The following is a 27,178-nucleotide window of genomic DNA, read 5'->3' on the forward strand; positions in this document are numbered from 1 at the left end:
TTAATAATTAATTCAGAAAACTTTATTTTTCAGATCATAAACAAATGCAGCTTAAAATAGCGTTCCTGTCGCTGCCACAGTGTAACTGAGTTTAATGCAGTAACCTGAAGTGTCCAATGACATTAGGACCCTGTCCTTATTTGGGCTCCTCCTCCAGACAGTCAAAAGTAAGTTTATCCAAACGAGCAGGATTTCTTTCAGAGTGCAGAGTGCTATCAGTGACAGCGTGAAACTGTAGCAGCGCATGTAAAGGTGACACACTCGTATGTGCGGCTGCGCATTGTTGAATTTACGCACGAGGAATTTAATTGCGTCTGTGAAATGGAATTATTTGCTGGGATTATGTTTTTGCTCTCACACATATGATGATATAAATATGATTCCATAAACTATCTTCAGCCTGCTGTGATTGCAGTCTGGTAACACTGACAGTTGAACACAAATGGGTGTGTTGTCCATTTCCTCCCTCTTTGAAATGTTACTGATCATGATAACTTTTTTTTTTTTTAATTAAACACATCAGGTCCACCAGGAGAGAGCAGGACTGGACCCCCAGGCCCTTCAGGCTCTGCCGGATCTCGTGGACCACCTGGACGTCCAGGATACGCCGGAGTCCGCGGGCCTCCTGGACCTCCTGGATACTGCGATTCCTCTCAGTGTGTCGGTATTCCTTACAACGGGCAGGGATACATAGGTATGTAAAGCATCCTGTCTGTGATTGGAGACATTAGTTCTGTTTGGCAATCTGGGATTAAATGCAACAGTAAAAGAACACGCCAACATTTTGGGAGATGCACTTTCCTGTTCGTGAGTCCGGGATGTGATGACTTTAGAATAACTGAAAAACAGAAACTCAAGGGTTAGGATGATGGATTCTGACAGGGCATGGTATAAAATGATACCTGCATGCTTTGTGATAACTCACGAAAAGACTCATGTTGGTCAGACCACCCATCAGGGCCTATATGCTGAATTGGTTGCAGCAAAGTTGTCTCTGCAGATTAATATAGCAAAAAAGGTATAAGATAGAAAGTAATTTATAAAAACAATACCAAAAAATAGGTTAAAATAAGTTTTCTCCAAAAGAGGGAGTCTGGGCTGCCCCTTTGTGTCAAAAGGAGCCAGTTGTTTTGGGCATCTGCTAAAGATGCCTCCTGGGCACATTCAACTGGACAGAAACCCTGGAGTAGACCAGAGCCCATTGGAGAGATTCTATCTCTCACCTGGCCTGGGAATTCCTCGGGATTTCTCAAGATGAGCTGGGAAGTATCGCTGCGGAAAAGGACATGAGCTTGATGTGAAGCAATTACTTCAAACCACCTCAACAGCTTAAACCTGCTTCCAGTCTTTATTCTAAGCTGGGCTAATACTCCCTGACTCTGGTTTATAAAAAGGGAGAAAATGCACTTCCCAAAATGTCTGAGCACTCTGTTGTGGGGGGATTAGTGCATGTGTGAAACTTGTAGTCAACTAATAAGCACATAGAGGTTATTGATTTGCTGTCTTCTGCTCTGACCTGACTGACACCTTCCATCCTCTTTGGCCCGTTTCAGGTTCACCATAGTAGACTTTTTATACCGCCTGTGCTGCTTTCACTGACCATCTGAAAACACAAAACAAAAAGTCCTGTAACTGAATCACTCATATGCTCTAAAGCTGTTTAAAGGGATAACCACCAAAGGAAACAATTAACAAACTGTGCTGAAAACATCACAACAACAAAGAGGGAACGAGTACTAACGACTCACAGCCAGTAGAGCAAAACACCAGCAGCAGCGGTGATGGCACCGACCTCTTTAGTGGCCTGTTTGCATCTTGAAGCCAAAGACCAAACAAAGAAGCCTTGTTCAGTGGAGGAGCATGCAGCAAACAACACCACCGACAAGCCAAAACAAATACTAACAAAGGTGGACTTGTACCAGAGAAACCAGTGCAGCCACCTCAGCATCACCACCCACAGCAGCAGCAGCAACTCTGTTAACAGCATTTCTCTCCATGTGACATGTAAATAAACTAATTTGTGCCTTGTAAATGATGTTTGAATCAAGTCCACTAAATTTAGTCTTAACATCTGTAGTTTTAAAGCTTGTGCCTTGCAAAACAAACCTGCTGCTTGCTCAAACGCCGACAGAACACTTGTGTTATTTGTATTTTTTTTGGTTGTTTTTTTTTTTGTTTGTTTGTTTGTTTTTTTTCTTCAAGTCTTCCCGCCCATGTGCTTGTAGCCATTTTAAACTGCTCAGGGTCATGCTGGTCTGTCCTGCACGTGTGACCCTGCAGGCTTAGATTCACCACTTCATGTTTTCATGTATCAGGAAAAAAATAAGAAACAGATAAAAATATGTAGCTTTTCCTTTTTTCCTGTAGCCCCCCTTCCCCAAAAAACCCCAACAACAACAACAAAGAAACCCCACCCACACTACATCTGGTTTAAAATACTAACAAAGCTTTCACAAATTCTCTTTCTAGTCGGGTGGTTGAAGATCTCATGTTTTGTTACATTTTGTAAATGTATGTGATGGAATTGATTGCTGGTAATGCTTGTGGTGATCAGACTAACACCTAAAATTCTAACAACACAAAGGGAGAATATGAATGCACTGAAATGTATAGCAGGGGCGTGCCCAAAGGGTGCCTTGGGTGACCTGAGCCGTGTTTAAGTGATAAAAACAGTCTCATAAAGGCTTTTTTGTAGTGCAGATACTTTTTTTTGAAGTAACGTTTACTTCGCCTGCAAATTTATTGGTTTACCAAGATAAATATTGGCAAACCTTCCCTGTTGAGACCTCCCCTCTAAAGAATGAATAAATTACACTATGATGATAAGACAAACTCAAACCAGTTTGTTGCTGTGTAGCTTTGCTGGTGACAACCATTTCCCCCTCTGTGTCACACAAGCCACCTATGACAATGCCCCCAATACTGGCCACACCCCTGCTGTTTACTAACTAGCTGTGTCAGTGCTTTAGGTGGAATCAGAAAGAAACACCACTTTTAACCAGTTCTTCTTGTGCATGTTGAGAAAAACCAAGAGAAAATGTGCCAACTTACTTTGCCAATTGGCCCAAATGCTATCTCCAAGCAGGCCAATACCCATCTGAACCTGACACCCAAGTAGTCCGGTTCCCCGAGGAGGACGGCGAGTTGCAAAACCAGCGTCAAAAGAGATCACTACCAAGAAAGACAACCAGCAGGCTAACATCATAAAGACAAGTAGTGTTTTCTTTATCTGTTTAATTTTCTTCACCTTAACCTGTGTTCGTTCATGAAATTATAAATAAAAATGGGGTTTGATACCTCAAATTTATTGGGTAATACATTTCAGTGCCTTAAAATCTATGTGAATATTCTTTTTTGTGTCAGGTGAAGGGTTTAGACTGATCAGAGGGAAGGACATGGTTCGGGGGTGACTGGCACAATTTTAAAATAGGCAAAAAACAAACTACAAAAACCTGTGAGATTTCCTTTTCCATTTGGCTTTTTGCTTGTAACATATTTGCATTGAGTTTGTATTGACTAGCAGTGTTCAACAGTGTACTCATTGTAACAAGGCTAGCAATAGTACAGCAGGAAGGAAAATGTTCAGTGTCAGGACATCACATATGAAATGTTTATTGTTTTGCTTTCACACTTCATCCAGTATGTTCAGTATAACCTTTCTCATTCAGTTCATCTTTTAGGAGGTTCAGTTAAACACCGCTTTCATTTTGTATCTTTATATTTATCAGTTTTCCTTTATTCTGTCACAGCTAATTTTACCAAAGGTGGAATTGCATGTCTGTGGTGTATATTTAGTACATGTTCACTACATTTCATCTTGTTTTAATCAGAATATAGTTGTCATCGTCATTCTCATCGTATCAAATGCGGTCAAAACCTGCGTGCAAGACTATGGAAATGGTATTGCTGCTTCATGTTTTAACTGCAGATTGTGAATTCCACAGCCTTATTTTCTTATTTATTTCTGAAAACAGAAGAGGCATTTTTCAATAAAACTACTGAAAATCTACTTTGATGTGTTCATTTTTGAGTCTTGGGGATATCCAAAATCATGGTAAGGGACAGAAGCCAAAAGTTTCCTATTGTACACTGACTTGAAGGATACCTTGACCACCAACAACTATCCTAAGTTGTTTATGCTCTAACCCACTAAGAAGAGTTAGTCCTTGGACTGATACAAGGGGCATTTTGAACAACCGAAAGTGTACAATGTGGTAGAAGGGTTAGGATTACTTGGGCTAAGTAGATAAGGACTTTGATTCACTTAAGTGACCTTGGTGCACTTTTGATACACAGTGGTGGCTTAAACTGGGACACGATGACTAGAGTGGTACCTGGGCCAACTTAAGGAAAAGACTCTTTGACTAAGCAGAAGTAGACATAAGGTAAGAGAAACATTGAAGAGTAAAAGGAGTTTCTGCACTGATACTTGGGCTAATACAATTACTTGGATCAATTTGCACGTTTTGGAAAGCAAGTGAGATCAATAGGTTCACTTGAGCATTTGGACTAATCAAGGGGTAGGAAAGAGTGTGAAGTTACTTGTGAGGCCAAGGAACAAGAGCTAAACTAAAGGGTGAAGCTTTCCATCACAGCAAAGTGGATTGCTTTGACTAAGTTACTTGGTAATGAGTTTGGGAGATTTGGCGGATTAACTTGAAGGACACATGGGCTATCAGGAACAGCACTAGATGAGCACTTGAAGATTGGCGATTTGTTAGAGCAGCTAGAACCACTTGGGCCGACTATACATGGACTTTGCCTTTTGATACTACAAGTACTGCTCCAAAAGTGTAAATAAATGAAAACTTCTCTAGCCAGGCCAGACTGGAAAATGCTACCAAGAACTGCAGAGGCATTGGTTTCAGTGTCTCAAAGTGGAATGGGTTTGACCATCAGGCTATTGAACTACACTGACTCGATCAAATATTAAAAGGGCATTTTGAAAGTAGACTGGAAGGGCATCTCAGTGGAACAGCGCCAGTTGGACAATTGAAGGCAAATCTAGCAGACTTTAAAAAAATTATCCATATTGGGATTGACTCAAGGATCATGTGATTAACCTTAAGGGTACCAGGTGAGTAGACAAGGACTTGGATCAACTCTAGGACTTGGATCAAGTGCCCTTTTGATATACATTGGGGGTAAGTTCTAGAGCAATACTTATACTAACTACAACAAGAACTCTAAAATAAGACACAGCTTACCAAAAGGGGAAATGGCAACTTCAGGATACTGTAAAGGTCTTAAAAGGCTTTGTACCTAGAGCAAATGCTTCAAGTTTCTTAGTAGTTGGCCTAGATTTCTTTCTGATGAGTTTGTCTCCACTCATTGTCTTAGTGCATTATGGCCATTCATAAGACACTACACCTGGTGAAATGAGCACTTCCCAGAAAACTCTGTGCCCCTGGCTTGATTTATGACCTCCTGGGGTAATTAGAAGGGCATCTGGGGGTGATTAGACTATAGCCTGCTTAATGGTTCCAAATTTAGCGATTCCCTTATTGGTTAGTCAAAAGTGTCCATGAACCCCAGAGGAACATGTGCAGCTTCATTGTTGCTGTATGTCCAAACCTGAAGCTCCAACAGGGACTCAGACCTGGTTTCAGCAGAAAGCTTTTTAAAAACAGAATCAGCAGTCTGGGATGGAGCTGATAATCCAGCTGTTTCATCTCCCTCAGGGCAAAGACCTCCATCTTTGAGTGGAAACTTGGAAAGGCAGACAAGAATATAGCAATCAGGAAATTGGGGAAAGTGTCATAAAGTGCTGTTCTCTTCAGCCTCTTTGAATACTCACTTTTTACAACCCCGAAGCCAGGAGCATTTGAGAATCAGCTAACTTCACTTCCTTGATTTACTCACTGCTATTTTCTCTTCAGATATTTTCCCCCTGAATCATTGCCACAAACATGAAGCTTAATAGCCAAGCACATGAGTGAGAGGTACTAATTATCTATAAGCTGTAAACATCAGTTCTGGGCCATGGAAACACCTCATCATCGGTGTTTGACTGTTCAGATGAGTTCATCTCTACTCGAGTGTGACTCATCTGGAGCTACCAGTTATAACACTCTTCCCAAGAAGACAGTTTAAATTATTGAAAGGGAAAGAATGAATGATGGCTGCTGGCTTTAACATCACGTCTGTGCTCAGGGTTGTAGAACCAGTAAAACAATGCTGGATTACAAAAAACAAATTCCTTCTCTTGTCTGCCAGATTAGCCACTGAAAAATGCATTTTTTTAACCAATTTATGCTTTTATAGAAAAGGTGTTAGTAATTACTTTTATAATTACTTCTTTTTTCAAAAGATATATCAGAATGGATGTTTAAAGAGCTTGTATGTGCTGAGGTGGCTTCATCTCATATGGAAAGCTGAGGCAACAAGAACAGCCAGCCAATCAACAATCAGCGTTTGGCTGAACTTTTGATTAGTGCTCATCGCCAAACTCAAATCTCTGATTGATACTAGATGGTAGTTACGACTGTAAACTCAAAAAAGTTTTAAGCCACAGGGAATGACCGCCCGAGAATGAATAAAGTTTGAACTTTCGATGAGCCTAAATAAGTTATGCTTTCTGTTATTGTTAATTATTCACAACATTTACTTCCCATTTTAAAAGGAATAAATAAATCATAGCCATCAGTTGGTCATGTAAGCGCCATTCTTGGAGTAAATATGCACATAAAATTTATTGAAAATGGGTTTTGCAAGTGGACAATCTTTAAATATTACAGCTTTTGCCAGCCTAACACACTTTAATGGCTTCATATATGCAAATGACTGATTAGAATGAACTCTCCTGCAGTCTGTGTGATGTCTGAATGAACCAATGTGCAAACAGTTCAGCTAGCGTCCCTGTGTTACGATCTCCTTGCAAATGGATGTCACATATCCTGGAAGCTCCCTCTACTACATCAGAATATTTCCATAAAATTAAATGTGTCTGACATACCTGAATAATGATGGGAGAATCAGGTTGGAACAATTCATAATAAAAAAAAGACTATTTTTTTAAAGCAGGGCTGTAAATAAAGTATGGAGGTTTTCTGGAGAATGAGAGTCATGGCTAAGGTTTTCAGACTAAACAGCAGCTTACATACTTTCCTTACTTGTTGAGTCAGAAAACCAAGAACGGTGACCACAGCAGAAAAGCATCTGGAAATAAAGGAAACCAAGTGCTGTAGAAAATGCACTTTCTGCTGTTTCTAATCAGAAACCTCCTGCAGTCTAATTAGAGCCGGATGAAGTGGGCGGAACACCTTTATTCCCTCCCACGGTTAAGCTTATCAGCAGCTTTGATGTTCCTACTCGGACCTTGCAGAAGGCTCAGATACGACCTTTGATGGTGGAAGAATTTAAAAAATGTTCTGGGACTTTAAAAAAAGATGAATAAACTGAACTGCATGCACATTCCCCTCAACCTGTCGAGTAAAAAACTGACAAAAAAAAGTACGTTGTGACCCAAATAAAGAGGGAAATGGGACTTTCTACTGCATTAAACCGCAACAAATCTAACAGAGCTGAAAATGACTGACAGCTGTTGTTATCACTAGCAGCGCTCATTAATCTGCAAAATTAAGGCAACTTTGCATAAACCTCGTTTCAACTTTGAAGGAGGCTCTCTGGTTCTTTGAATCAGGGGTTTCCGTTTGAGTTTGTGGTGGAAATGCTGACATGTTTATTCTTTTTTTTTTTTTTTTTTTCTTTTTTTTTAGCTTGGATTCTTTAACAGAAAGCAAGTTCTGCACAGTGGCATGTCAAAATCAAGAACCACAGGAGTTGGGAGCTTGAAGGGCGCGCTGGCAGAATATAACAGTTCTTAGTAGGACTGATTCACAGGGAAACCACAAGGATGTGTAGTACTTGGTGACACCTTGGGCTGACTAGACAATGACTCTGAGAGATTCTGGCAAGTCTATTGTATTGTACTACTACTTGCATCCATGCAAAAAAAAAAAAAAAAGCAAAACAACCCAATCTCATATTTATGAGGACATCCAGATTACTCATTTTATTGTTTTAAAACCCACTGATGCCACTTTTTGTGCTTCCTCCCGTTTTGTTTATAACCCATCTTTGTATTTGATGTCTCCATCGTCTTCCACCAGAGAAGTCTGAACTATCTGGAAGGTGAAAACGTAAGACGATCAATCCAGATCCGTTTGACGCCTTGCTGTGTTCAGAGTGCAGCGTTAATGCGGAAAGAACATAGTAGACCACTGTTTATGTTGCTGTTAAGTGCAATAAAAACTCATCTTCCAGTCGCTTTTTCAAGCTCTTAGCAGGACCATAAACCCAGAGAGGTTGACTGGCCAGAGATGACCTCATGGAAAGTCTGGCAGCTGCAGCAGTTTCCTCAGTTTGAGGTGTCCAGCCAGCCGCCACCATTCAGAAACCAAACCGGTATCTCTCCAGTCAACAGCTTTATTTATGTCAGAGGTTTGTCTACTAAGAAACACGAGACGCTCTGTAGTTTAATTTGTAGTATTTCTAGCAGGCAGAGCCATAAATAATAAAAGCAGACACACATTAAGGATCGAGAGTTTGTACTTCATCCAATGACTGTTGAATTAACCGCTGACATCATTTATTTGTGAGACAGATTTATTATGTTGATTTGTCAGGATTTACTGGATTAGTCCAAAAGAGACTTTTACCAATAAATATTCAATGAGAAGAAGTTTTCCGTACAAATACATTGATATGTTTCCACACATCGCAATCAAATGCATGTTACTGTGCACTTTAAAAAAAATTAATATATATGTCACTGTAATCCAGCTTCACTTAGTTCTGTAATTTCTGGTACAAATGATAATAAAGTCAGCTCGATTATCCATTTTTCCATTCTGCTGTGTCAAAAGTCCAACACTGGGCAGGACCCCACGACTGCAAATACTGATTTTCATTATAGAAAATCAGTATTTGCTATAATACTGATTTAAAATATTTTAAATCAGTATTTAAAATATTTTTTTCCCCATTTCAGTTTTGTAGCGTTTTTATGCCGTCTTCTTGATGTTTAACAGACTATTGTTTTTAGAAACCATCATGTTGAAAAGAGTGTTGAGCTTTGGCGGAGTTAAAATAGCATTTCATCACTCAGAGGACCTCAGAGAGCCAGCAGGGCTGATAACAACAGTGCTGAGAAAGACTGAAGGAACGGACACCAACTAAATACATGCCAGGAAGGGTAATCAGGAGCAGGCAAACTAATGAAGGCGGGAAAAGCAAAAAGCAGGAAATTAAAAACCAGAAAGCCATGGGAAACGGTTGAGATTTTTATTTTTTAAAATCTTAGTTTCAGAAAAGTATGAAACAATTAACACACAACACAGACATATTTATGGCTGTGTGCTTTCTGTGCTGATGTTTATTTCCTAGGCGATAGTCTGCAAAAAATCTGTCCCACAACCTAATCACGGAAACGTGAAAATCACTGTAGATATTCTTCATGCATGTTCTGTATTCCAAAAGCTGAAGTTTCAGCAGCGTCAGAGAGACCTGGTAGCAAATTAGAATCATTCATGCATGTCTGCATCATCAAATGAATAGAAGGACATTCCTGTGACACAGTGTGTACTGCTGTAACTGTACCTGTTAGTAAAGTACAGTATACCAGACTGTAAATTCTCTGCCTGGGAGGGAGAATAAAATATGCTATAAATAATAGAATTGGTGAAATGAGGCATTTCCGATCATCTTTAAATTGAAACCCTAAACATAACCTGTTGTCTGTGTTGTGGAAGTTTTCCATTAAATAAAGCCTGCAGATGAGCGGTGAGCAGTAGCTAACATTCTTTAATCAAAACACACAGAACAGACAACCAAGCTTGTGGAGAGCCTGCATGACCGCGGGGCAGGGTCAGCAGAGTCTCTCTGAGCCTAGCATGGCTCTCAGTTAAATACCTTCTCCAGGAACAAAAGGCAGTACAGCTGTTTCACACCTTAAGGTTCACACTCCCTTGCTACCTCCCAGAGTCCTCAAAGAGACAAAAGACTCTTCCTGTGGAGTGGTCTGCTTCCCCCTAAGTTCCTTCTTACAGTATGGGTGTCAGACATGTTAAAATCCAGTGGCACCAAGGCATTATACAATAAAATAATGTGATTAGTACATAAATAAAAGAAATTCCTATACATCTGTTATTTAAAGGAATACATTGGAGGGGCTGTGACGCTAATAAATGATCTGAGTGCTGTGTGTGCACAGCAGGTTTAAGAACAAAGACCGTGCTCAGCCTCTGGGAAAGCTCGTTAGTGCTGACACTAGCAAAGCACAAGAACACAGACTTCCACACTGCTGCTTTGTTCTACAGTACTTCCACTATCAACTACACAGTGCTAGGTTTCCAAGACAAAAAGTAGACACCACATTGTGGCACTCTTCACCAATCACACTTCAAAGGATTTTGTCTGTTCAAATTCTAAAGAAAGACTACTTAATTGGCAAAATAACAAAGACCAAGACCCAAAAATTACATTTATTTCCAGGTTTCTTTCTTTTTTCTTTAGGTAGTAAATGGATGACTCTATTAACAGAGCGTCAGCAAGAGAAAATGAGGGGTGACGATGGCCAAAGGCTGAGTGAAAAGATGCAGATTAAATGCACACCGGGGAGGGAAGTTTTACAAGGAACAGGTAGAAATCAGACTCTAACGAGGGCGAGAAAATGAGGGGAGTAAACACCCAAAGAATCCAACAGGAAATAAACTGGATGAGGGAACCAGCTTCAACTCTGAGGGGAAAACCGGGGAACTGAAACTAACACAAATCCAAGACTTCATTTACCTTTACCATAAAATATAAAATGCTTTGAGACGACCGTTGTTGTGATTGGGGCATATATAAATTGAATTAAGGGGAAAACACTACATCTAGATGAAGAGAATCAACTTTTTGGTATTCGCTGAGCTGTACAGGCATTGATAGGCACCTGAGCAACCTAATAAAAGACGTCCCTCTTGGGTTTTTTTAATTTTTGGAGTAGACTGAGCTGAGCTGTTTTTTTTTTTCCAGGAATTTCTTTTTAATATCAAACATGTTTTTGATAGCAGGGGACATGACAGGAGACGTTCCAGGCAAAACAACGTCTCGGCTGGAAACACTGAACTGTTTGCAAAATTTTACAGTTGTTTGTGATTTGTAATATTTTGACAGATGCTTGAAAAAAAAAAAAACCCTTACATTTATAACAAATGGCACACATCTGCATCTTGAGCACGTCATTTTTCCAAGGAAAAAATCCTCAGCAACTAATTAGCGACTTACCCATAAATCACAGGGGGAGTTCAAGGCAATGATGTAAAGTAATGATGTGCAAGTGGAACGTAGCATTAACCGAGAGACAGGAGTCACTGCTAATTTTCCAAGGAAAACTCAGGGTAAATTAATGTTTTATTCAGATTTTATCTGACAAACTCTCCACAGTCTGCAAGAAATCTTTCAGTCTCCATCAGGTCACCAGTGACCTGTTCAGGGTTGGGGTATGGTTCACATCTAGCTCTTTATATGGTAAGGAGATTGAAAAAGGAAGTAAGACAAAGTCATTAAAGATATATGGTGTACAAATATTCCAGCCTGGAAAAATAACAAATAAACAATTTAAAGCCCCAAATTACAATGATAATAACGCTCATGATGAATATTAAAACTTTTGAGCTCAACTATAAATGATGATGTGAGATACTCTGAAAGTCTCCTGGATCATCAAGAACAATTTGATACGAGCGAGTCTCCGTGTTTAAACAGATCTCTGCTGTTTCACAGCTCAGTTTGAAAAGATAAACTTAAAAAACTTGAAGGTAAGGTGAGAAACAAACACAGAGCCCAGCCTAAAGTGGACATTAGATACGGCTGCTAACGTCAGCAGGTGTTCGAAAGTGTCTAATAAAATTCACAAAGCCTTTTGTTTAACAGTAGACTGATGGTTCTGTTCTTCATGGAGTGAGAGGAGGTGTTACTCCATTTCTCTGAGGTCTCTGATGTGGCAGCAGCTTGGACGCATGCCGGCTCTTGCTTTACTGCCAGATGTCGTCATCGCTGCTGGAATATCGTGAAAACTCATCAAAGAGAAGGAAAGCATTTCACAAGCCGAGCTATCGCCATCATCACTCTTTCCCTGGAAATGTCTCAATTTGCACGACTTATCGACTTCACAGATCAGGGAAACCTCACTATGGTACATGCAGTTGTCGTCTAACAGCAGAATACGACACCTGACAGCTGTTTAACACGTCTTATTATGCAAAGACCGAGATAACAGATCAGTTCCAGGTCTACCCTTGTTCCTTATGGATTCCTGGTGCTCTTGCTTCCTCCTCAGCTTTCTCTGACTTTTCTGCTGTTTCAGTGATTGCAAATTCCGCCTGGTCATCTCTGATTATCAGTAAAGTATTCAAAGGGAATTTAAACAGTACCTCTGCCTCAGTTTGGCTGAGATTTTGGTGCAGATCACTTCTGGGTTTGTTCAAAATCACTACCCTTTCAGCTTGTTCGTGGCCACCAACAGATTAGGTCTGTAATTTTTATTATTTTTATGTCTTTTTGCCATTTTTTCTGCATAAAGCTTTTAACTAACTTCAGTTCTTTTCATAAATATAAAATAGTTATTACTTTTTAAATTTTTAACCCTTTAAACACCAGTTTGTTTGTCCACTGCACTAGCTGGAAGACAACCTCAAATCTCACAATTTTATATAATTGCAGTGCTAGTGGAATTTCTTGTTTTCAGTGGGCTGGTTTCAGTCATTATGCAAATGTACTGTTTATAAGGTTGGGGAAACCTGCAGTCAGCTGAGACTGAAGAAGTCACTTGGATGAGTGACGAAACGTTTCTCCCACCAAACGCTACGTCCAGATGAACAGATTCAACTTTTGGAGAATTTCTTGTTTTATTAATAGTAGAGTCTGGGCATGTAATTGATTCACATCAACATTGATTATAATGCATTGTTATTTTTGTGCAAGGAGAGCAAAAACATAAAAACTCCCTCTCAGCTTGTTAGTGGCCAAAAATGGCCACCCCCTGTTTACGTTTACAAAATGCTATAAAATTAATATATATTTAAAAAAAACTTCCACTTTCATTGACTTAATTTTTTAAATTGGCATCAGTGCTGTTCATAAAAATCAAAATTTCATTCAAATTCAGAATTTTAACCCTTTAAATACCAGTTAGATCACATAATCCTAGGAACTCATAAATGGAAAAAATCATAAAACCCCAATTTTTCTCCAAATAATACATGCCATCTGATTTATTTTCTAAACATGATGGAGGTTAGATGTATAGCAATAATTAAAAGTATCAATGACTTTTATGCATCTTTGTTTTTTTGTGCAGTGACAGAAAAACAAAAAAACTCCCTCTCAGCTTGTTCATGGCCAAAAATGGCCACCCCCGTTTACGTTTACAAAATGCTATAAAAGTCATATATATTAAAACATTTTTCTACTTTCATTGACTTGATTTTTTAAATTAGCATGAGTGCTTTTCATCAAGACCAAAATTTCATTCAAATTCAGAATTTTAACCCTTTAAATACCAGTAGCTTTGATTAAGCTTTAAGTAGTTGGATTAGATTGAAACATTTGTTTTATACATTTTACATAGAAGTCAAGATCGGCACACACAGGATGGCCTTAGCCTGGTTGCCTAAGTTGAGGTTAGACATACAGACACATATAGTTTCAGCTGTGTACGTGCGCAGGCCTTACGTCTGAAGATGACTAGAGGTGTAAGGTGAGCCGGGGTGCAGGAGAGGTCATGACACGTACACAGCACACACACACCCACACACACACAGTATTAGACTCATTTGAGTAGGTAAGAGTTTAATCATGTTTTGCTTGCGACTGCAAAATTGTGCCTGCATGAGTGACAGTTTGTGCAGAACGTGTGCCTGATGTTCCAGACAGATAAGCGAGCGTCCGGGGACAACAGAAAGACACCTGGGTTCGAGCCGAAGACGATGTTCTTTTTAAACTATGTCAAAGTTAATTGAACAGTTGTGGTTTTGGATTGACGCATGCTGTATTGTGTCTGAGGGGGGGAGCAGTATCACCCCAACCCTATAAAGTCTTTGTTCTGACTATTGTAAGACAGTTCAACACTGAATCTGCACAAGTGTTGGACTCCACATATGTATTCATTAAAATCTTCGTCTAATTGCACCCGGCAGGATCAGTGGTCATTATTTTTGGTCTTCCTCCTCAATTTCTGAACCCTAACAGGACCCACATGGTTTTCCTTTCATGAGGGATCCACTCAGTCACCGGCTCCTCGGTCTCAGAAAATGCTCCTATGTTCTTTTCCATCAGCTGCTCGGCCTCCACCTCCATGCCCCCCAACCCCAATCTTCCCCCAAAGAAGAGGATTCAGGCACTGGCTAGTACTCATCATCAGTGGTAATGCAGTTAGCCTCTTTGGAGTTTGTCCCCTCATCTTCTGGAGAGGAAGTTTCTTCATCTTGGGCAGATGTCTTTTCTTCAAGGGCAGAGGACTGCTTGATGTCCTTGCTCTCTGATCAGATCATACAGATAGTGCTTGAAGCAGTGATGACCTTCTTGCCATATTGCCAGAATAAATGATCTGGAAGCTGTTAGGCTTACTTACAGCAGTAGCAACGTCTGCACCTGCATAAACTCCAGGACACGTTTACAAACAGTGTTGTTGTCATTTGCTGCAGCTGCAGGTTTGAACTCTGCAAAATGTCATGTGATTGGGTTTTGGTTTTTTTTAGAGTTAATATTTTGGGTATGGTATCTTTTTATGAAAAATACATCAGTAAAAGTGCTTTTAGCATGTGCTTCAAAACTAAGTTTGACTGGGAACCTCGAAGCTCAATAGCCTGCATCGACAGAAATTCACTGCAGCTTATGTAATATTTGATGCGTCATTATTTATTCCAGTCTATCTTGCAAATACATGTTTGTGCTGCAATGTCATGCACAAACACAAACTATTGGATCCTTAAGATCAAACCTATGTCAAAATTGTTTCATTATTTTGGTCCATTGGAGTGTGGTAAGCCATCAAAGGCCGCTACTAGAAACTAGGAATATTACATGAAATTGCTTGCTTGGCCAAAAATGGGTAAATGATGTAATTTGGTAAAAAACATGAAAAACTACAATTTTCATGTGTTGAGTTTAGAATGAAAGCAATTTTACCTAAATTGCATGATTTAGTACTGTCAATAACAAGGAATCAGAAAAGGTGGTTATAATGAGTTTCAATTGGCCAAAAATGGCCACGATAGAGCCAAGAGGAACAATTTGGTGTATAGTGATTATTATTGACATTATTAAGGAGCTGATGTTGAAAATTTTAAAAATCTGAAAAAAATACACACCTTTGGGAAGTTTCATTCCATTTGCATTAACAGAACGAAAATGGTTGAAAAAAGAAAAGTGAAGTGGCCACAAATGGCCAGGATAGAGCCCAGAGGGTAAATTAGACTTTTTCTGCTTTTCTTTATTTTCTGTCAAATCTCTTGTTCCATCTTCAGATCGACGATGGCCGTGGTTTCAAATCACCAGCTCAATGTACGTACAAGTATTCAATGAACTTGAGGAAACCTTAAAGTGGGCCTACTGTGTTAATATTAGTGCTGTCAGCATTAAAATGACGTTAATGTCAAAACCGCATTAAGGCAGCAAAACTCAGTTAGCCAGTTAGCGCGGATCGCCCCGTGCATGGGGCTGCACGGCGTCAACGCGTTACCGCAGTTAGCTCGTTAAAGTGTTAGTGCCGTGCAGCTCCACGCAAGGGGTGATCCGTGCTAATTCGCTAACTGAGATTTGCCGCCTTAATCCGGTTATGACATTAACGTCATTTTAACGAGATTAACGCTGACAGCACTAGTTAATATTTTTATTTTTTGATTCTAGAGTGGCTTTGCATGATTCTGTTGAAAATAATCCTCATTTATCTTAATCTGACCTAGCTGCAGCCCTTCAGTTCATCCTCTGCCTGTACCTCCCATCCCTCTCCCTTTAAGGCAGCTTTGTTCTGACTGGCTGCACCTAGCAAACAGAAGATTTGAGCAGCTCGTGTGTTTAGGGGTTGTACGAACCCTGATCTGATTATGGCCATGTTTAATGTAAAATTATTTCCTAAATTCTATTTTTGACAAATTCATAAAGCTATTAAACAAGCAGTGAATCAACATTATTTCCCTCAGCCTTGTAGGTGCCGTCGGGTTCCAGCACACATCTGAACCAGAACTGTCTGTTCTTTGTTTGAACCTATGCTAACCTAGTCACCAGGTGCTTATCGAGTTAGCGTGTTACATCAAGACACAGATCATTAAAGCCTGGACTACAAATGAATATTTCAGGCAGTTGAGCAGTGGTGTTTCCTGTGGGAGAAGAAAACTAAATGTTTTTCACTCTGACCACAGGTTAGGGCTCCACAATTACATTTGAAATCTCAAACACAATTTTTAGATTCACACAATTAATGATTCTGATCTAGCGATATTGAAAATGCAGAAGGAAGTCAAGCGCTCCCTAAATCACTGCCCGACTATGTGCCTACATCAGCCAATCACAGCTGTTTCTTCCGCAGCACGGCCTGCAGTTTCCCAGATTAGTGTTACACCACCACACTGCAACAAAATTCAAATGGTTTCCACACCAGAAGGCGAGGCCCATGTTCCCCAAAGTGGATCATAATATGTTGTATGGAAATGTTAATGCAGCAGTCACTAAGTTGTTTATTTTCCTTGTCCTTCATGCATGAATTATACTTCAGTTTGTGAGGTGATTTCAGGAGGTAAACTAAAAGTCAAGGAATAATTATGACAACTGATCAAAATAATTGTGATAAACATTTAGGCCATAATCCTACAGCCCTGCCAAAGGTCTTTAAAATCTCTTAAATTGTCTTTTTTTCCCCTTCTACTAGGAAATGTGTGTCTTAAACTCAGTTGGGATAGGATTTTAGTCCAGTCACAGAGAATTAAAACTGCAGTTTAGAAAGTTGAATCATGGTTAACCCTATTCTTATAAAGCTACAAGTCATTTATCCTGAAAAATCACTGAACATAATTGGAAGCACATCAGCTGAACTGAAGATTAAAGTATGTAAATTTGCCTGGTTCCTGGCTGCATTTTTATGAGCACTTACATTTACAAAGTAAATATAAAGCGCCTCGAGGCAATTGTTGAAAAAAATCGAATTACAAAGTTGTTTAGACAGCTACAATGTCAGTCAGGCCAGCTTTGTATATAAAAAAACTACTTAGATTCAAATGTATTATTACACCATGTTTCATAAAAAATAAAACAGATATTTTAGAAATCTGTCAAAAACTTGTGGAAAATGACAAAATTCACATATTAAAGACCCAAATTTGAGCCGGCACTTTGGATTTCTGAGGAGCCAAAAAATTAATCATACACAGTGTTCAATGTCTAAAACCAATTTTTCTGTTTGTGATTGCAAAACATATATTGATTACATGCCAAATTGCAGTTATGCATTTGCAAAGCAGTACATTTGAAAATTCATGGACAAAACAATTTATGTGTTTACATTAAAAACATCACTTTGACTAAAAGGCTTGTGCTAACTGGAGGATTAACAATTACAGAAACATAAATTTTGATAAACTGTTGTATAAACTGTAGTTTGGTGGTGGTCTAATGAAATGTGTTTCTAGCTTACGTCTAATAATTCTGTAATAAACCTGCGAAAATCCTCAGGATGAATACAGAAAAACAGTTGGTAGCTGGTCTGCCCGTTAGTTTAATCATAAATGGCTTGGAAATAAGGAATTACTTTTGGTGATTAAAGCCCGTGTCTGGAAAATCTTCCAAAGCAAGTGCGTGTCGAAGGTGTTTTACCTTAAAACAAACAAGGTTGAAGAGCGTTTCATTTACTCAAGGTCCTAAAAGGCTGTAAACACACTGATCAGACATGAACTTTAGGCTTTAAAAGTTTGTAAAAATTAACTACTTGCACGTAGATGCAGTTTGTGTTGTGTGAAAAGTGTTACATGGAAAACACCACAACACAATCCAGAAAGGCAGCCCGTGCGATTTATCTATTACCTTCCCGAGACACAAAGTCTTCACTGCTAAAAATAAAGTTAATGTCAAGCAGGTTATTTTGGTGTAATTTTTCCAATCAGGCCACGTTATTCTTTCAGCAATCTGATCAGCTGGAGCACCTCAGGAGGGATTATGCAGTTTTCCACACTTAATGCGCTCCTGTGTTATTTACTGAGCAGTTATGGCTGCTAAAACCCGTTAATTTATCAGTGAAATAAAACTGCCTGACACAGAGCCCAAAGAAAACCTCTGCTGGCGTTGTGCGTTTCGTCGAATGATAGTCATTAATGAACTTTCACCAAATGAGTCAAATCAGCAGCTGCAGCTCCAAAGAAAAGTCAAATGATCTCCAGAGGAAATTAACAAACGTCGGCTCAGTATTTACATTTGTATTTATGGGAAATCACCCACGTCTTCCACATCTGATAACAACATATTCAGGGTCTTTGAAACAACTCTGGTGGTTGTCATAGCAAAGAGATCCTACCTTTTCATGAATTCAATCTAATTAAAAAAATGAATTAAAAAAAGAAAAACCATCTCCTGATCTTATTTGTTCAGCAGATATTACTTTTGTGAATCACTTGAGTATTTCATCTAGTAAAGCCACACAGTCCACCCAGCAAAAACAACGTTGAAGTTTAGTGAAAAAGTGAAAACCTGTTCAAAACCCCTACGACGATTGGCATATTCAAACCCGGTGACCATCTGCTGTGAGGCACCAGTGAGCTGCCTCTTAGGGTCATGTGAATAAACACAAGAATGAACACAAGGTGTGTACAGTAGACGTGGGAATTCAATTCAATTCAATTTTATTTATACAGCGCCAAATCACAACAACAGTCGCCTCAAGGCGCTTTATATTGTACAGTAGATTCCACAATAATACATACAGAGAAAAACCCAACAATCATATGACCCCCTATGAGCAAACACTTTGGCGACAGTGGGAAGGAAAAAGTGTCTTTTAACAGGAAGAAACCTCAATGAACTCCCTGAGCCTGGCAGAACCAGGCTCAGGGAGGGGCGGCCATCTGCTGCGACCGGTTGGGGTGAGAGAAGGAAGACAGGATACAGACATGCTGTGGAAGAGAGACAGAGATTAATAGTAGGTACGAGTCAATGCAGAGAGGTCTATTAACACATAGTGAGTGAAAAAGGTGACTGAAAAGGAAAAACTCAATGCATCATGGGAGTCCCCCAGCAGCCTATGCCTATTGCAGCATAACTAAGGCAGGATTCTACTGGACTTTAATTTTTTAACCAGTTTAAAAACATTTTAGCCTGGAGGCCAACTTGGACATCTTGGGTTTTGAGCTGTAGGTCAAACAAAGAACATCTTGCACTGTGAAATATTACGATCAGGATGATAGAAAAAGTCAAGGAAATGATCAGATCAAGAATAATTTGAATATTTTGTTGGACATGATATAAACTAGTTCATTGTCTTCTATATTGGCATTAATGTCGTTTCAGGCATTAAAAGGACACTCTGGATGCATTTTAAGTGTGCGTGTAGGCCGATATCTTAAAAGCTTCACTGTCATCCAAAACCTATTAAAAATACATCAGTGAGTCATAGTGCTGACACATGCAGCGTTTACTTTGAGTCAGTCACCATCCTGCAGCTACAAATAAAACCAAAAGGTTGATTAATTTACTACTTAAAATAAACCCTAACCAAAACACCGTTCCATCCTGTTTGGATGAAAAGTGGACCGTATTCCTGGAAATGTGAAACTTGCGCATTTGAGAGCTTTCAATCAACACGGGTTAGTTTTGTTGTTTTAGTGAATCCAGACTCGCGCATTTTACCAGTATGGTGTTGGAAACTGCACTTAAAGCATTTTGTAAAACTAAAAACATAATTTAATCATTTAAATTTGTTTACAAGTCATTTTAAAACCATTTAATTTGCATTGCAGCTGGTGATAAAATTCCCCGTTCTGTGGGATGAGGTTTCTGCTTCTGAAAGACCTGGTAACACAGCAGGTAAATGTCACGTCTCTTAAGTTTGAACAGCATTAAAGACATGAAGAATTATCTGTAAACTCTGATCTGAGATGAACAAAAATGTGGAAATCATGTGCACAAGAACATGTGTCCATTTTCTGTTTGTGCAAACACAACCCCAAAAAAACAACAACAACAAAACAACAGCTACACCGAATTTGAAATCATCAGATAAGCTGAAAAACAACAACAAAAAGTTTTTTGTTATTATTTTTTATGTTTTGTTTTATTTTTATGTTCACACTGCACCCAAACCCAATGCCCCCAATGGTGGTGGGCCAATAGGGTATGTAAAAAAGAGCCAGTTGAGGTGGTTTGATTGTCCCCCCAAAAATTAAGCAGTTTCATTGTGGCATGGAAGTTTGACTCTAGGATATGAAAACGTAAAAATTTAGCTGCAGCATTAGCCAAAAAGTACAGAATACACACAACATGAACGGGCCCAGATAGCAAAAGACCAAAGTACATAGAAAATGAGTCTGTGATAAGTCTGGAAGGCCATCTGAGGCCAAGAGAGCCCTTACTGCAGAGACTCTCTGGCCTTCAGCCTAAAGGGGGAAAATAGGAGTGGGAGGGAGGGGAAAAAAGCAGAAATGTGAACAACGATGGAAGAGAAATGGATGCAAGCACCAGCTGTGTGTCAGCTTACTGTGACTAAGGTTTGTGGATTTTTGAGCTGAGGGGTCTGATGTATGATGAAGAGGCTGAAGATGACCAGCAGCCTAGTTATTCAAAAGGAAATGCACTACATGGCTGCTGAAGTAGCAGTGCCTATTCTAAAAGAGTGGCCTGAATATAATTTAGGGCCAAGAGGGTACCTGAGAAACACTCGATTGAAATAGCGAATAGACCAGGATTCTGACATGGGGATAAAGGGAGAAGACGGTAACTTTCCTGAGGTTAAGAAATAAAGAAAACTTTGATTGCTGGAATACAGTTCAGACCAAGATGTAACAAACTACAATGCAAGAAAGGCTTCAGACTATATACATTTTTACTATGCCATATATTTGGCATTATAGAAACTGGAATTGCACAGGACTCTAGAAATTTGGATGGGATGAAGTGACATGCCAACCAAGAGTCAGGAAGACTCTTGTGAAATTATAGGAATCTAAGAGAAGACGTTAAACCTTTTCTCTTGGTGTCATGTGGAAGTAAATCTGATACAAGGAGGTCAGTTAAGACAGGACTAGAGCTGAAAAGGGATGAATGACTGATGGAAATGGATTGGCATCTAGGCACAGGATGTTGAAAAGCTGAGAAAGATCAGTTGTGGCTATAGAAATGTGGAGAAACAGAATCTGGGAAAGCATCAAAGGGTATTATGGCAGGAGAAGAGTCGGTTTTACTCATCTAGCCAACAGCAGTTTCACTGTCATTTGAATTGCCAACTCTTTAGAAACAGACACCAAATATAGCATTGCTATGTCTTTGTGAAATATATCACTGGGTAGAAGATTGAGATGAAGGAAACCAGTTTCCTATGTGCAAATCACATTTCTATGGTGGCTAGATCGTCACCAATTGACAGATTTCTAAACAGATGATGAGGACAGCTGCTATGTTAGCATTAGAAGTAACCTCACATTTGTAGAATGAGAAAAGGAGACAAATTAATTTCTTTGACTGTGCACAAACATTCTCCAAGGTAAAGACGCTTGCAAAGTGAGGATTGTAAGGGTGACCCAATGAAGGAGGAAATGCAGATGCTAGAGTCAACTTTGGCAAGCATGTAAAGCCATGGAGGCCCAGGAAGCCTATGAGCAGGAGAGTTAGAAGATTTATGGATGCGGTGCACGCTCCATAGCTTGCAGGCTTGCATTGATGGCATGTAGAGACGGCCTGGTGGGACACTGTTGATGGCAGATTGAAGTTGCCCGGAGCTTACAATTTCCCTGAGAAAGGGAATCCATTCTGACTTCTAGGTTCGTTCAAAGGGGTCACACTTGTACCTCATTATTTGAAACTTTGGTTATGTTTAATCTTACATCTGGACTTGGGTCATCCATTGGACTTCCTCTACATTGACACTAGCTCTGCCTCTCTTGGCCTTGCTGCCTTCTTACATACCTTCCCCCTTTGCCTATTCCATCGTCTTCCACCACCAGGAGCAGTGCTTCCATCGGCACCCTGTTGGCCGCAGGAGCAGTCGGTCGTTGTAAACCTGGGGAAGACCAAACCGTTTGGACATCTTTTTCCAACAGTCACTTTCCAGGTGCTTCAGCCAGTTTGCCATAACATTAACGCACGTCAGGGGCAGACTTGATGCCAACAAATACACCTTAGTTGTTTCATTGAAAATCCATTGCAGTTGTTAGGGCCTGGCAGCTTATGCATACATCTATTGTGCCTTTTCCTATAGACATTTGAAGATGTTCATCCGTCATGACATTAAGCACATAAACCATCATGGACGTAAACTCTTTCTCCCTCTATCCCAGTGTTTCGTCCCTCTGCAGAACCACCACCAGGCTTCAGGGTATTCAAGGTCAGCGCCTGGCTTCTCTTCCTGTTCTCGTGTTTATGAGTTTTAGTTTACTGCTCATATAGGATCAACACTGCAGCTCCAATAAATGCTCATATTAAACAAACAGGCAGAGTTTTAATGGCTGTATATTTTTGTCCATTATCATTTATGGCCTCCTGTCATAATCTGAGGGGAGGCTGACAGACGCCTCACATTCCTGGCAGATCATAGCACACAGACTGTAAATGGAACTGACACACTGCAGGTAAACACTTGGGAGTTTTATTTGCCAATAAAATGTGGTTAAAGTGATGACATTAAGGTTTTTTGGAGTTTCAGTCAAAGTTTTACGTCTTCTTTCCATAAAGTGCGACTGGCAGATCGACTGTAATGAAGTCACCTTTGTAAGTGTAATTTCACACAAATGTGTTTAAATCCTTACAGAGTAGAAAACAGCTTGGAGCTTCTAACAAACAGGACAAACTGCAGATCACCCGCTAATCATAAAAGTCAGTATAAATCCATTTTTACTACCAACAAAGGCGTTAAAGTTACAAATTATAAACATTTAACTCTGGACATCTGGGGATCACAACATTGTATAATCCAAACATTTCAGCAAAATGTCCAGTGTAATTGTTTGTTTTTAATACTTTCATACCAGCTTTTATTGCTTCTCCACCACCAGGGGCCTCTTGCCCAGCAACCACAAATAAAAATGACCTTTTAGCTGTATCTCTGTATTATGCATTGTCCCTGACAAACTAATTAGACATAATTTAACAGAATTTCAAGAGCTGGACCAAACCCCCAAACCTCAATCACATATGAATGACTAACTCCATGCCCAGCTGTTCCCTTTCCTTTGCTCCACCTTCCTTTCCCTTTTTCCCGGTTGGTCACCCTCTTAAAAAGGGATGAGGGCAATCTGCCAGGCCAGGGAGCCATGCAAACCATCTGCTAGCAACTAAAGCAATCACAAGTGCAGCACCATATACTTCTTATAACCAATTTTGCCTTGCAAAACCAGCAACCTCCACCAACTAGCCAACTGGCTAACAAATACACGTTTGTCCCTAGCCACAGGTGGCTGCTGCTTCACATAACCCTATAGCAGTCTGTCCTCCTAAGACAGCGATGCCTTCTTCACTTGTTAATACTGCTGGATGATCACCTTGTTCTTATTTTAGAGGTAGCTCTTACTGGCCAAGTCACCATTGTGAGTTCAATATAGTTCAGCTGCTTCCTCAGAGACACAAAACACTGAAGAGGAAACAATTTGTAAAAAGCAGAAAGTGAAGAATATATGCAGACAGAATTTTTACTTATGAAGTATTGAATGGCAAATTTAAAGTAAATTTCTAATGTACTGTAAAATAAAAGAATATGACAAAGTCATAAGATTTTAAAAGTTAAATTTCCTCAGCCTTTTTTTCCCTTAATGCTGACCTTTTTTTGTTGTGTACACTCCACCACAGCTTTTAAGGACCCTGTTACAATGCACCATTTAGCTGGGGAAACCTTGACTCCTGGCATTTGTCTGGCGGTTACGCTGTCAAATGCCACCCACGTTAACGCTTTTGCAGAGCAAGCACACCAACCACTGCAACGATCTCCTACAGTGGAACAATCCACTTCCACCACACCACAAAGGCTTTCAGCCTCCCGAGATCTGATCGAGCAGATGCAGGATGCACTGGAACAAGCCCAACCCACAGTACTCAGAAGATCTGCTGCAAACCTCCTTCTGCCAGACACCACAGGACGTCACCGGAGAGTTTGTCTTTATTCTTGTGAGCCGTTTGTTTTCATTTACGACTTTGTATGTTACATTTAAACCTGTAAACTGGCATGAACAACAGTGACGAAGGTCAGCAAACCCAACAGTCAGTATGTTGTTATCCTGCTGTAGATTCTGCAAATGTGGTGACAGTGTGCCAGGACACATGTTAACCATGACTAAAGGAGAAAGTCACTTCTCAACTGATTAATGCAGAGGATTGGAAAACACCATTCCAAGTCCAAATTATTAGTGAATCACCCCTGAAAAAACACCCACTGATGCCCGGTTCACAACTTTTACCTCCCACCCGTCTTTCATTGGCAGCTGGTGCCTGGACGACTTGGATTCTCAGTTCAGACTCGTGCTGCTCTTGCACTCGTGCTGCTCATGCACGAGTCTGACCTGAGAAGGTTATAAAGCTTAAAGAATTTCAGCTCTGGAAAGTTGTTCGTATTACCTCTAAAAAATATTTTACCAGAGGAAAAATATCTGAAAATTTTAACATGCATAAAGTAAACAGAATCCCCAACATTGTCAGTTTGTTTTTTTCTCTTCAGTATTGAAGATGAAACATGACAGGGTAAACAATTTAATTTACAAGGATGTCAGTGAGTAGAAGCTTTTTTCAAACAACCTTTGAAAAGCTGTATTAAATAGTAAAGCAGCTGTGGCCTGTCTTTCAGGTTGGAGCAGAAAATGTTACAAAGTCCTCTATACAAGAGGACTTTTTTATACTCGTTCCAAAGTGAAACTTGAGGTGGAGAAACTTCTCTTTTGGAATGTGAAACAACTGAACTTAAATGTATTTTTTAACAAATGTTTGGGTGATTGCCTCTCACAGCTCTGTCATTGTGGTGGTCTAATGTACAAAGCTCCAATATCTCTGGTTGCTGGGAGACAGGAAGGAAAATGAAGCCACAATAAGGAAGAACCAAACATGAAGAAATAATCTAGCAGGCCTAATAAGCATAGGCAGTTAAAATGAGATTTAGAGTTACTAAAGATCATTTCAAGCCTGCTGCAGTTTTAGCAAGGGCCAGGGTTTCAGACTCTAAAGACTCAGAGGTCATACACTGACCCAGAGCTATCATTGCATTCTAGACAGAATGTGTGCGATATATGTTTTCCCACATACATTGCACACAGCATCATTTCTATGCTGAAGGTAAATGCAGTCATGATCTGTGAACAAAGTCAAGATTGCGTGTTTTGTGATCTAATGTTTTGTGCCTCGGGTTTCTCATTGGGTTTCACTCTTGCGGAGCCGTAGCAGGCACATGAATGACAGGTGGAAGGCGATTGTAGTTCCTATTAACATGGTATTACTGACTATCACGCTAATTGCAAAGTTTACTTTTGTCTGTATGTCATATTTACAACTAAAAACAAGTTCAATCAAATTAGATATTGATATTTTTATATGGGAATTGATCCTGCAACATGAAACGCTTGTAATGGAAGTATTGATATTTCAGGATCGCTTGGCACATAAATACCCCTCAGTCAGTGGGTGAGACGGTAGACAGCGGTGAGGAGGAGAGTGCTAGTGCGTTGCATAAACATACAAATATGACTGACACCCGTAAACCAAGCAGCATCTGGCTGCAGTTTAAAGAAGAAGCAGATACTAACTAAGAGGAGAAACCTCATCAGCTCGTCCAAGCTGAGGCATTTGATTTTTATGAATGTCAACCTGAACTGAGGACATACTGTTTGCCGACTGAGTTTGGGTCTGTTTCTGTTCTGTGGATTTGTTTTCAGTGTTTTGTTTTTCTGTTGAATTAATATTAAAAGTTTGATTAAAATATTAAACAAAAGTAAGAATGCCTGCTTTTGTAACAGAACAAATACACAAAATTAGGCAATTACTGCTTCTCATAAAAACACTACATTCAAAAGGGTTTATCAACACACAAAGCATTCATATTTGCAAAGTAAAGCTAAAATATGAGGCTACAGATGATAATAAAGTAAGAGCCATTTGGGAGCCAAAAGAGCCAGCTCTTCTTTGGGAGCCATGCCACAAGAGCTGGATCTCTGAAAAGAGCCGAACTTCCCATCACTAAGTTATAGTCATCTGCTTCAATCACTCTGAAAACCTACTGTATGAGCAGAGTAGACCCCTATGAGATATTCAACAGTGTACTGGTTAGGTTTATTGTTAGATTAACTAATCACATAGCTTAATGCATACCTCCTATGTTGTAGCTTGATCATGTTGTTCCTCTAATGGGAATCAGAGGCACAGGTATAGGTGTCTCCAAAAGTTGAATCTGTTCATCTGGACGTAGCGTTTTGTGGGAGAAACCTTTCGTCACTCATCGAAGTGACTTCTTCAGTCTCAGCTGACTGCAGGTTTCCCCAATCTTATAAACAGTACATATGCATAATGACTGAAACCAGCCCACTGAAGGAACAATGGGCTGGGAGGTCAGTTCCTTAATCATAATTTTGCAAATTCTCATAACCATTGATCAACAACCTCTGATCAAGGCCAACTGATCAAAGACCACTGATCAATGGCCATGAGTACCATCCACAGAGAGTTGGGGAATGGAATGTATAGGTGATTAGAGAAAGCCAATCTTGAAAAAAGAAAAGTATATATAAAAGTCCAGCTTTCCTTGAGATCAAGCTCAACTGGATCTTCCATGAAGGGTGATCCCATTTTCCAAGAGAACTGACTGCTTTTATACTAGGGGCGGATTTCAATAATCAAGTTTCCAATTAAAATCGATTTTAGCTTGAATTAAGCAATATCAATTCATAAAAATCCTGAATCCATTTTTAAATATAAATGTATTTAGCCAGACACGTCAGAATGAAATGAATGAAATCTCACAAAACTATTT

The 27,178-nt window shown here is 39.7% G+C and overlaps 1 protein-coding gene across 4 annotated transcripts in view; it reads left to right on the forward strand.

The window, feature by feature from the left end:
- col12a1b (collagen, type XII, alpha 1b) overlaps nucleotides 1-4,009 on the forward strand; it is a 148,755-nt gene extending 144,746 nt beyond the window's left edge. For 3 of the 4 annotated variants that reach the window (XM_013272237.3, XM_013272238.3, XM_013272240.3), the window contains 2 exons: nucleotides 524-694; nucleotides 3,083-4,009. In XM_013272237.3, the coding sequence (XP_013127691.1) occupies nucleotides 524-694; nucleotides 3,083-3,207 (296 nt within the window). In that variant the 3' untranslated portion in view covers nucleotides 3,208-4,009. Of the gene's footprint in view, nucleotides 1-523; nucleotides 695-1,553 lie in introns of all 4 variants that reach the window. The other variant, XM_013272239.3, reaches the window with a different exon arrangement.
- Nucleotides 4,010-27,178: the final 23,169 nt, after the last annotated feature.

This window comes from Oreochromis niloticus, linkage group LG15, assembly GCF_001858045.2.
Source record: "Oreochromis niloticus isolate F11D_XX linkage group LG15, O_niloticus_UMD_NMBU, whole genome shotgun sequence".
Taxonomy (NCBI): Eukaryota; Metazoa; Chordata; class Actinopteri; order Cichliformes; family Cichlidae; genus Oreochromis; species Oreochromis niloticus.